This window comes from Lycium ferocissimum, chromosome 10, assembly GCF_029784015.1.
Source record: "Lycium ferocissimum isolate CSIRO_LF1 chromosome 10, AGI_CSIRO_Lferr_CH_V1, whole genome shotgun sequence".
Lineage (NCBI taxonomy): Eukaryota > Viridiplantae > Streptophyta > Magnoliopsida > Solanales > Solanaceae > Lycium > Lycium ferocissimum.
The window spans coordinates 43,711,665-43,723,914 of record NC_081351.1 but is presented as its reverse complement, the minus strand read 5'-3'; the positions used below and the strand labels follow the sequence as shown (position 1 = coordinate 43,723,914).

At 36.7% G+C, this 12,250-nt stretch overlaps 2 protein-coding genes across 2 annotated transcripts; one reads left to right on the top strand and one right to left on the bottom strand.

Annotated features, from left to right (window-relative positions):
* On the top strand, positions 1-7,867 carry LOC132033991 (uncharacterized). The gene is made up of 6 exons (XM_059424189.1): positions 1-200; positions 3,287-3,416; positions 4,134-4,334; positions 4,415-4,582; positions 6,405-6,891; positions 7,648-7,867. Exons 1-5 carry the CDS (start codon positions 67-69, stop codon positions 6,888-6,890), a joined length of 1,119 nt encoding a protein of 372 aa, XP_059280172.1. The 5' UTR covers positions 1-66; the 3' UTR covers position 6,891; positions 7,648-7,867.
* A 93-nt stretch (positions 7,868-7,960) lies between these two features.
* LOC132033990 (mitogen-activated protein kinase kinase kinase 3-like) lies at positions 7,961-12,039 on the bottom strand. The gene is made up of 10 exons (XM_059424188.1): positions 11,573-12,039; positions 11,047-11,313; positions 10,132-10,219; positions 9,963-10,025; positions 9,684-9,844; positions 9,477-9,552; positions 9,290-9,349; positions 9,092-9,199; positions 8,638-8,843; positions 7,961-8,556 (listed from the first exon to the last, which is right to left on the bottom strand). Exons 1-9 carry the CDS (start codon positions 11,929-11,931, stop codon positions 8,703-8,705), a joined length of 1,323 nt encoding a protein of 440 aa, XP_059280171.1. The 5' UTR covers positions 11,932-12,039; the 3' UTR covers positions 7,961-8,556; positions 8,638-8,702.
* Positions 12,040-12,250: the final 211 nt, after the last annotated feature.

The following is a 12,250-nucleotide window of genomic DNA, read 5'->3' as shown; positions in this document are numbered from 1 at the left end:
GTGCCGCTTTTGCTTATTTCTTTTTCCCCAAACAACAAAACCTGTCGTGTTGAGAGAGAAGTAGAGATGTCGAAAACACTGGTTCAACCAATAGGCCAAAAAAGACTTACGAATGTTGCAGTAGTGCGTCTAAAAAAGCACGGTAACCGTTTCGAAATTGCTTGTTATAAGAATAAAGTCCTTTCATGGCGTTCTGGCGTGTAAGTTTTTCTTTCTTTCTCTTTTCAGTACCTCCTTTAATTGATTATTGTGAAATACTAGTGAAAGTTTGTATATATTAGGAACACAAATAGACTCAGAGGCGTATCTAGCCTACAAGGCAGGGGTTCAAACTTTCGATGCGGAGCCTAAATTTATATGTAAAAAATTATTAAAATTATAATAAATAGTAGATATGAACCCCTAACTGTTCAATGCTAAAAATCTTAAGATTGAACTCATAAAATTTAAATTCTGGATCCGCCTCTGAATAGACTAGTGTAAGAAGAAATCTTAGGTTAAGAAACAAAATATTGTTGGATTTCACCAGATAGTAGACTGATTAAGGGTGTGTTTGTTACGAGGGAAAATAAGTGATTTTCTTGTGTTTGGTATGAAAGCACAAAATATTGTCTCTAAAGCATATGTAGCTGGCGTGTAAGTTTTCTTTCTTTTTCAGTACCTCCTTTAATTGATATCTGTGAAATACTAAAAAATTGTATAACTAGAGGCAAAATAGAGTAGTGTAAAAAGGGATTGAGGTAAATCTCAGGTTAAGAAAAAAAAATTGTTGGATTTCACCGGATAGTAGACCCATTAAGTATGGGATGCGTTCGTGTATGTCCCTTCGGTTAAACTTAATTACCGGCAGTAGTCCAAATATACAAAATCTATACACTGATATGTATATTATACCTATAGTATACGTATATTATATGTATATTTGATTATAATTATACAAAGCCTATACAGTTGCTGGCTAGTTTGTAAACTAGGTCACCCAGAGGTATGGGGCTGTAATTTTCCCGATTTAAATATTGTTAGAAGATAGGTTGATGAAATTTTTGTACTTTTCGAAATCGCTTGTTACAAGAATAAAGTCCTTTCTTGGCGTTCTGGCGTGCAAGTTATTCTTTCTTTTTAGCACCTCATTTAATTGATTATTGTGAAGTACTAGTAAAAGTTTGTATTATATTTAGAAACAAAACAGTGTTGTCAAAGGCGCGCTTAAGCCCTGAAGCGAGGCTCAAAACATTTTGAGCGCTTCGCCACATATATCCAGATTGGAACTGGACTTAAACGTCTTTGGATCCTACTTAGGGCCGGCTTTCACTCCACTTTCACTTTCATATCAGGAACATCGACTTGCACTTGCAATATCAAATTTGACTTTCCGGAATCCTTGCTCCTAGCTTATATTCACATAGGCCACTCATAAGAATAAGACGTTCAACTCCCTAAAACACGTGTAATTGAGAGTCATCATATCAATACAATGGAATTTCACACCTGGCGAATCTTTCACTCTACCTCCTCTTATTAAGACCATAGAATGTTCTTGCAAATTATGACCTTCGCCTGGAATGTGAGCAAATATATCATGTCGATTGCTCAACCGTACTTTGGCTATCTTACATGGAGTTGAATTACAGTCAAGTGGCATGTATCCTTTTTTTGTAAAGAAAGAGGGCTACTTCACGAGCTGCTACTAATAATCGAAAAGGTTCACAGCGAGTTTAGTCTATAGTGACAAAGGGAACGTTTCCGCCGGAGGGGTTTGTCTCCATGGAAAAAGTATTCACTACTGCTTACAGCGCCTTCATTCACTTGTCTTGCTACTTCAGAACTGTTCAGCGGACACGTGGAGTCGAACGTCTCTCTACAATGTTGCGTAGGTAGACTGATTATTGTAGGTGACTGTCTCTAGTGGTTTAGAAAGAGTTCTATTGCTACCAACTTTCTTTGTAGTCTAGTAGATCTACATGCTCTAGTGGATATAAAGTAGGCTATTCCTCCTGGAACAAAAGGATCAAAACCTTCCACGCCCCACGCTGGATTTACAGGTTGTACTTTTCCCGTTAGTCCATAAGGATCGGACACCCATATTCCGGGACCATACAAGCCTGTTACATGAAATGCACCAAAACCAAGCAAGCCACCCCTGAGAGAAATAAATGAATTCCAAAGATCTTTGGCAAATTCAAAGAGGGTTTTCCTGTACATTCATCACAAGGTCATAAGTTCTCTCTTGCCATATCTATAGATAAGAACGAATCGGATCGACTCGACTGATATGATAGATGGAATGGTAGTTTGTGTTATATTTAGTTAGTGACCTTGTCTCCCTTTCGTTATCTTTCGCTCTCCTTGTATAGGTTGGGAAAGGGCCGGGTGGATTACCTTTGGGAGCTAAGTCGAAGATCTCGGTGGTCTTGTGAGTGGTTGATAAACTGCGATTGCGCTTCAGTGTCATCATCAAGGCTTATGACATACTTTTCCTCGCCAATTAGCCTCTCTTGAAGAGATGACACTAGATAATTGATATTTCACTTTATCGTTCTGTTTTTACCATTTGTTTGTCCATATATTTGTTATTCATGCTTATTATTATTAGTCTTGGGCTAAATATATATATGTTTTTTGTATTTGCCCCATTGCGCCTTTTTTCATTAAAGCCCACGCATTATGTGCGCTTTGCGCTTAAAGCCCCCGCTGACCTTGGAGCTTTTTTGCGCTTTTTGCTTTTGATAACTGAGTTGTGTGAAAAAGGGATTAAAGTAAAATCTTAGGTGAAGAAAAAAAATTGTTGTGGATTCAGAATTTCACTATGAATTTTGGGTTGAAAGGGAATTCTAATTCACTATAAGAAAAAACTGAAATTACCTATGAACTTCGTAGCTAACAAAATTTTGTGCGTCGCAGACGAATTTTGTTGTTTAGCTATAAAATTTGTTCGCCGCTGATTCCGGTATTTTTTTAAGTATGAAATGAATATTTAACTCTATTATACTTGTTTTTTACACATAAAATTCTACTAAGCACTGAATTCTGCCAAACTTGCGAATACATAGTTTAAATTTGCAACATTTGAGGTGGGGTTTAATGAGGTCTTATGGTGGGAATTTCCAAGACTCAACTCTACAACAAGAAGTGAAAAACAAAGAAATGGTGGTACTAGTTAAAAGAAATACCTAAAAGACCATCTCCTTCATTGTCGCATTTAATACATATTTCAAGTGCATTCCATTGATAGTAGATGGATTAAGTATTGTTAGAAGATAGGTTGATGGAATTTTTTGTGATGTAGAGAGAAAGACGTGGATGAAGTGTTGCAGTCACAAACTGTTTACTCGAATGTGTCGAAAGGTGTACTTGCAAAGTCTAAGGATTTGATTAGGGCTTTTGGAACTGATGATCAGACAAAAATCTGCCTGGAGGTGAGCATTTCACCCCCCCCCCCCCCCTAAGCATATTATGAAGGTTTCTTACTTGAATCATACTGCTGAAGATACTGAAAGCATTTGAAGTTGTTCAAAAGTGTTGACATTTACTTTTGGCCTTTTTGGTTTGGGTTTTGTGTGGTTGTATGATTTCCCCTGTCCTATTTGCTCTCATAGTGATATGCATATGCCAATTAGAAGCATGATACTGCTTAAAATGGGTATGTTATAATTTTAATACTTTCTTATCTGCCATATTTGAATATCATGATATTGGATAGTGATGTTGAGGAACTGGTTTTGTTTATACTTTTTTATCGTTTGGGCAATATTTTAGAATATTCCATTTCTTGTTTTTTTATCCAATTCTGTCTTTTGAATTGATAAGCTGAAAAAGTATTTGTTTTAATCCGGTTCTGCCTGTTTCAAATTGATAAGGGAAGTAAGTATTTGTTCATGTAAGGTAATCAGCGCGACACAGCCTTCAGAACTTGTGATGCATAGGATACAAAAGGACCTCCTAATAGCCTATGGCATAGTGGTTTTAATCATGTCTAACGCATTAATAAGTTGATAGCTCAAGCACCTACCCAACAAAATTGTTTTAGCTTACCAGCAAAGGAAGCTGCTTAAATAACCGTATTTCCTCTACCCTCAAACCCCTTTCAACTCTTCATGAAATCCATTATGTTAAAAATATTTTCTATGTTGTAGATTTTGGACAAAGGAGAGCTGCAAGTTGCAGGGAAGGAGAGGGAATCACAGTTTTCAAGTCAGTTCAGGGATATTGCTACCATAGTTATGCAGAAGACAATCAATCCTGAAACTCAGCGTCCATACACAATTAGCATGATTGAGCGTCTGATGCATGAAATCCATTTTGCAGTTGATCCAAATAGCAGCTCAAAGAAACAGGTAACAGCTATGCTTAATCCTGTAAGGTTTTGACTGTTTTTTCTTTAGGTTTAATATCCTCAAGTGATTAACTTCTACAGGCACTGGAGGTCATTCGGGAGCTTCAAAAGCACTACCCCATTAAACGGGCCTCCATGAGGCTTAGGATACATGTACCAGAACAGGGGAGCCCTTCTGTCTTGGACAAGCTTAAGGAGTGGAATGCCTCCATTGTCTCAAAAGAAGAATCTGGGAGTCAGCACTCCATAGTAAGTGGCATCTACATTTGACACCTCATATTGCACTAGAGAAGTTCCTGTGATTTTTCTGGCACTTTTGCAGTTGAGGTTTCTGATCTTTTATTGGGTGATGTTTTTCTTCATCCAACTACTCTCCCTACCTTCATATTAAAAAATTTGAACGATAAAAGATCTTTTGTTCTGGGATGCTTCCATGGGTATCATCTTTGTTCTTTCTCAGAAATATTAAAAAAAGGTGAAAAGAAATTGAGAAAAAAAAAAACAGCGGTTGGCACAAGAAAACAAAAGAAACTTAACATGGGCTTTGCAAAGAACCAAAGCCAAAAAAGAAAAAAGAAAAAAAAAAAACAAAGAAAGAGATCAGGATACAAAGGAACCAAGAGTGATTCATAAAGATAATGGTTCAAACCGGTCCCTGGCCCAAAAATACTCAATACTGCCTAAAACAAAATCCCTAACTGATGCACAAACCACCTTCATCTAGAAAGCCCTCATTGGTAGGCTTGTCTCCCGTTTTTTCCCTTCCAACCATGACTCCCCTCTTCTGATAAACTTCTCCGCTCACCCACATTGCATGTTTTCCTTCACCTCTTCAACTTGTATTCAATTCTTATTAAAATTAACCTTAACAACAACATACCCAGTGAAATCCCACAATGTGGGGTCGGTAGAGTGTACGCAGACCTTACCTCTACCTTGGAAGATAGAGAGACTGTTTCCGAAAGACCCTTGGCTCAAGAGAAAACTTGACAAAAAGGTTAGATACAGACAAATAGATCAAAGCAGTTTGAAAATGAAAATAACAATAACGAAAATAACCCTTTTAATTAGCACAGTAGATATGAATTCTAACGGTTTAAGGTTTGTCTCTCATTATTTTGACTTCCGGTGATAATGTATTTATGGGTGTGAACAACGTTGTATGAGATCTTGTTAGTTGTTCATGTTATTAGTTATCTTCCTGTTTCAGTTTTTTTTTTTTTTTTTTTTGAGAATTGGTACTTGTATTGATAATAAAAGCACCAAGAAGGTGCAAGCAAAAGTATTTACAGATCAAAAGCACAAGTATGTCCCTTACTGCTCTTTCAGGGATACTATCAGATCTAACATCAGTTCCTCTGTTTCACTATTAAGATTCTGCATACGTGAAAAACAAAACAAAAGTAAACATCTCATTTTGATCTTCTGAATAGAGCTTTCTTTGTTTTCGAAGCGGTTCTGGATGCTGAAATTAGCTATTCTAATTGCAAATACTATTTAATTTATCAAAAATGATAGGAGTATTTAATTTGAGTTCTTAAATTAGTATTGCCATTACTGTATACTGGATGCTGAAATTAGTTATTAGATTGTGCAGTTATCTTTTCACTTTTCAGTTAAAGCCCCTTGAGCCTCGTCGTTTTATCACGCTTTTCCTTGGGAAACGCTGTTCCTTGTATACTTGCTTATCAATAGGAGGAGGCCATAAGGAGTAGTTATTCGATATCACTTTTTCTACCTTGCATTCGTCCTCTCCATTGAATTCAACTTGAGTTTCGTTCTCGTGAAAAATCAATTTTATTTATTCTGAAGCTTAATGAACCTCAACCGGTACATTTTCTGCTATTTCTACAAGTAGAATGGTGTTGTTCATCAAGAAGAAGATGGCAAACTTTTTGACTCCTTGTTTCACCAAAGTAATGAGTGATAAGAATGTTAATGCTTTGAGGTGGCCAAACTAATTTCTGCATTTTATATTTAGGTCAGCTTTGCATGGTCCTTGCGGGCTCTGACTAGTTCAGCTACATTTTTGTTGTGGTACTTAACTACCCTTCTAATCATTGTGTTGCAGATTTGTGAAATTGAGCCTAGTCTTTTCCGGGACTGTGATGCCTTGATAAGGAATCAACAGGGGAGAGTGGAAATTCTTGCAGTCAATGTACATGTGGAGGGAGATACTTTCGTTGGTCAATTCGATGATCACGAGGATGATTCTTCGAGTTTAATGAAGGATTCTACGGGTCCAGTCCTTCAGCTAAGTGAGAAAATGCAAAAGCAGACAATTTCTTCAGAAAGTGGGAATTCCAGGGGAGAAGAAAAACTGAACAACCCTGCAAAAAGTGGGAGTTCCCAGGGAGAAGTAAAACTGAACAAGTGCACTACTTGCAACGCTGTTGTGGGAGATTCAAAAGAATACAGAGAGCACTTTAAGAGTGACTGGCATAAACACAACCTCAGGCGAAAAACTAGGCAACTCCCTCCACTTACAGCTGAAGAATGTATGGATGACCTGGAACTCAGAGACTCAAAAGCTGATCTAAAAGAATATTCATTTTGAGGTTGGAACAATTCTCCTTGCGACAGACTTGTATTTTACATTATTGAAGACATACATATTCTACCTAGCAAGACTTGAAGGAAAACATAATTTAGAGAAATGCTGGTAAAGAAATTTGGCTGCTGAGTCTGGTTATTTTGCATTTTATTATATTTAATAATTGGATAATAAAAAAAAGACACTATCTATATTCAATCTTGTCCTTGCTCCTCTTATGTGCCCAAAGTGCTTATGTTGGTGCCTCCCAGTAATTTTGAGGTTATGCATCTGCTGTCTGTACTGGTAAAGAAAATATCTTAGTGATATATTGGATGTTGGAGAGAAGGCATAGGGATCACCTTATAATCTCCAATCATAACAGCATGGCTGCTTTCTTCAAACTAGCTATTAGTGTCTCTTCTACGTTGATGTGCTTCATATAGCCTGCTACATTTAGGCTCTGCAACAGACGGAATACTAGAATGTCAAACTGAGGCTTTAATGCCTGACTATGATCTAATTCCTCAAGCCTGAATTTTATCCTCTGCTAAGAGGATTGCTTCCATCATGTAGAATGGCACTTGGTCAATTTTTAGCACTTGGTCACTTTTTAATGTAACGTGGTAGATATTAATATATACAAAGGTCTCGTTTTCTGCATCAGTCGGAGCTGAAATAAATTGTAAGCTGATATTTCGTGCATATTGGGGTCTATTGTCCCCCTTTACTCTTTTCATTTTTCCAGCAATATTGTACTAAATTATGTTGCATTTTGCAGGTTTTGATGCAACTATTACTGATGGTAAGGATTGATGCTGCACATGCATGTTATGTTGTTCGTTGATTGGTAACCAAGTTTCTGTTAAGAAGTCAGAGAGTTACTTTGTTTGACTCATAGGGGGGTCGGTGGTGCTGGATATTTTTGTACATGAATTGGTATTTTTGACCTGTTGTTGGATTGAATTATATTATATAGCTTGTACAAGGGTGATCATCGATACCATCTGGTATATTCTACCTTGGTCTTATGGTAAATGATATTTTAGCTTCTTCTAATGATCGAGGTTAAATTGCCATATTTTCCCAACATCTGAAAGGAGAATTTTGAGGTCATCCATGATTAAGTTGAATGGAATGCCAACTGTTAAGGCAGAGCAACTGATCCACTACTAGTGTGGTACTATCTCAACTGATGCTCTTACTAGGATATACATCTTTCACCCACTCCCTCAAACGATAACCTTTACCTCAGCCCAGGGGTTGGAGCTAGAAACGAACCTCTTCTCTGGAAAATGACACTATACGTACAAGACAATTTATTTTTATTTTTTATGTATATATAATAGATGTTGAACTCCTTGGTGAAAATCTTGTCTCTGCTATTGCCTCCGTCCCTTGGGTGGTATCTGGGGTTGGGATATATCTCGTGTTCGAACGTCTATTTCCTTATGACCTATCTGCCTCTAAGCTAATTGAACGCACAAGACTCCCTTTGCTTTGTAGTCTTGAGCTTTTAACAACTTGCTCATTTTCGTTTCCTTGGCATGTGGTCTTAACTCGATTTTTGAGCTTCGTTTCTCCATTCCAGATCCTTCCCATCTTACTACAGTTTAAATAGCAACTCTCCTTCACCATCAGTCCTGCTCAACCTGTTGTCTAGATACAAGTTAGCAAATATCCACAGCCTGCAACAGGTCAAGAAACATTACCAATCATGTCCTTTCTTCTTAATATCATGAATAAAACAGAAGTTGTTCTAGTCATTCCTTAAAACTGGCCGATTAATGATGGATTTTCATCAAGATGGAGTGTGTGGCTAACTCTTTCTCACCACTACGCCTGAACAAATGGATGATGTAGCAGCTGAGCAGCCGTCGAACGGAGACTTGGATTACTCTGCAGGCACAGTTTCAAAAAACTCTTTGCATTATCTGAGAGGTTCCTGGGAATTTCAGGAATGTTCTTCCCATCTGCCTGTTCCCATGTAAGAATATCAGTCTTAACTGCTAAAAGAAACTAGCATAGTCCAGTTATATCATGATCCATAATATTGAGAAACAATTCTCATTTTTTTTTTCAAAACTAGAAGTGACAGTTCTCTAATCAATCCCCTTGTCCAAGTAGTCAAAAAGTTATTAGTGTCAGATTTTCTGTTAGTCCAGGCATTCTCTTTAGGTAATTCCAGAAACAAACATTTTAGAACTAAAGGAAATATATCATACTCCTTCATATTGGCCCCATGGAGGATAAGCTGTTGCCATCTCAAGAACAGTACAACCTAGGCTCCAAATATCTACAGCAACACTGGAACCTCCTGCATCCTTTACTACCTGGTATAATATTTGAAACATAGGAAATAAGAAAGAGAGAAAAAGAAGAAGATGGAATTAAGACCATTTGATAAATTCTTGAGAGAATACCTCTGGAGCCGTCAAATGTGGACTTCCTTCAAAAGAATCCATCAGAGAACATGAATTTATCTGAAATTGGAAAAGCAAAAAAATGAACATAAATTTAAATTTGCAATTTAGAGAATGGAAATCAAAACTTGGTGTTCTGCTTAAAATCGTTACGCTTTCGATTTACATATGGCTATCAATAACATACCTGTTTAGCCATTCCAAAGTCTGCAAGCTTGATTTCGCCTTCAGCATTTACTAGTATGTTTGCTCCTTTAATATCCCTGCCAAAGCAAATGACATTAGAGAAAATAAGAAATAAAAAGACCCTGAAATTAGACAATTTCAAGGAATATTATTCTGATTTTACAGAGCAAAATTTTCTTCTGATAATATCATTAGCTGTATTTTTTACTTGTGTGCTATGTTTCTCTCATGCAAGAAGACTAATCCGGATAGAATTTTTCGAGTGTAGTTGCTGATAATTGGTTCTTCAAAAGGACCAAATTCTTGAAGTAATTTAAGAATTGATCCTTCAGGGACATACTCCAAGTAGAGTGACAATTTGTCTCCTCGCTGTTAAACAAGATTGCCAATAGTCAGTTTTCCTGGTTCAAATTTTAATTCATTACAAGATGAAAGAAAGCATAGTTTGCTTTTGCTTCTTCTGATAACAAACACAAAGGGGCCATACCAATTCACTTCCATAGTATTGCACAATGTATGGATGGGAGAATTGACTGAGCAATGTGATCTCCTGTTTAACCAAGAAAGTAACTTGTTTGTACTAATCATTGAGAATAAATAAAGAAAACATGAAAGACCATGTAAAATTACTAGATTTGAGTTGAAAATATATAAACCTGGTTCAGCTGTTTGAGATGTTCTTTTGATGTTGCGTCATTAAAGATGATTCTCACTTCCTTTATTGCACACATTTGTCCATTATCACTGTTGCAGGACAAAGTTGCAGCTTTTAGTGAGGTTTCATTTCTCCATTCTTTTATATATTTCTCCTTGTGTGTTTCGTTTCTTTTCTTTTCTTTTCTTCTCTATTGGTTTTTATTCTCCTTGAGAAATGGCCCATCTTTCTTGAACAATGAGGGTAAAGTTGATTTCAAGACCTCTGAATTATAGCTTATGACAACAGCTGGCATGTATAAGGGAAGGAAAATGACCAATAGAACTATAGCAACTCTTGGGCAGTCACTAGGCTTAAAAGTAACCTTTTGTCTTTGATAAGCCCTTGGCACTGAGACAAAATGGTAAAATGGTACCCTCGATATCTAAGCGTTGAGCTCAGTGCAACGGTAAAGTTATCTCTATGTGACCTATAGAACATGGTAACCCGTAGAATCAGTCACTGACACTTGTGTCAAGGTAAACTGCCTACATAACAAGGGTGCGGTCTTCCTTGGACCCTACGTGATCACAGGACGCATTTTGCACTAGGTTGCCGGTACTCTCAATATCGAGCTACCTTGTACAGAAACATGAAAGGACTTAAGTTATTAGTTATATACACTCGTGGTGTAAAAATTAATGTAGTTTAAATTATCATAGCAGGTTGGTTATTATTTTTATCAGGTTTTCATAATGCTTAGCATAGAGTTTTACCTATAAATATTTTAAGTGACCTGATTGAGTAAATATTTCTTTATATTTTTTTTTTGAAACTGATATTTCTTTATATTGTGAGTGTATATATCTTAAAATGTGAAAGGTCCTTCAAGAAAGAGCAACGATGTAAAATAGGATGAGTGAAAGTCATAATATACCTATTAAATCCAGCATAGACATGTCCAAATGTCCCTCTTGCTAACAACTTCCCTTTCTTCCAACTGGATTCGAGAGCTTGCCCTGTTTTAGTAGAAGAATTTGGTGGAAGAGGAAGAGGATGGCGTGGATGATTACACTTATTTTGTTTTCCATTTGGAGAATCCAAAATCTTTCCCCATACCATTGGATATGTTGTTGGTGAAGTGCAAGGTGAGGTAGATTTTGAACTCTCATTTGAAGTTCTTGACCAATCATTGCATTTATTTCTGTGCAATGTATATACTATCACATGTTAAGTTAATCCCCTAAAGAAAAAGAAAAGACAGCTTAAACCCTTTATAGGAAAAGGCAAGACACTAAAACAAAAAGGAATTAGCAACGGACAAACTATGTCGGTAATCCTATTTAGCGACAGATTATCAAAAAATTCTGTTAGCTATAAGCGATTTAGCGATAAATTAGTGATGAAGTTCATAGCTAATTTCAACTTTTATTTTTTGTAGTGAGAAGAAAGATTGTACAAACCTGAATGGACTAAATAATGGACTAATCCCTTGTTCTTCATCGTCATTGAACTGAGTTGAAGTAGATGATGATCCATTACTTGATCTTGTAGAGAATTGAGGTGAATCTAATGGCAAAGGCAAAGGAAAAAGAGGATGAAGTTTCTTATCTTTTGTACTTGTGTAAGAATCATGAGAAACAGATGATGAATAATTATAACAATTAGCTGCAAAAGTTGTGGGAGAATTTTTGGGTATCAAGATTGATTCATCAAAGCTTTTTGGCTTATTTACTCTATATTTCTTGTTGTTCCTGTAATTTCTTGGAGGAGTTTCTTCATTGGGTGGCTGCAGGGGATGTTGTTCAAACCAAGAAGACATTTAACTTATTGTTGGGACAAGAAAGTACTGTCAAGTGTATTTCAAATTGTGACACTCGGGATTTTTTGCTCGTGTTTTGAAATGTGAGGGTATATAAGAGCATATTAAGGATATTAAGAGCTTATATAAGGGTATATAAGAGCATATTAAGAGCCGTGTACAAGACTTGTGTTTATTTAATAGGATGGACCCTACCCCCCCTCCCGCTTCCCTTCCCACGCTCTTCCAGAAGAATAAGAAAATGGTGGGGTTTGGTTAAGATATCCTACATAGTTTGCAGGTTGCATTAATAATTGGAGACGGATTCAAGATTTGAATT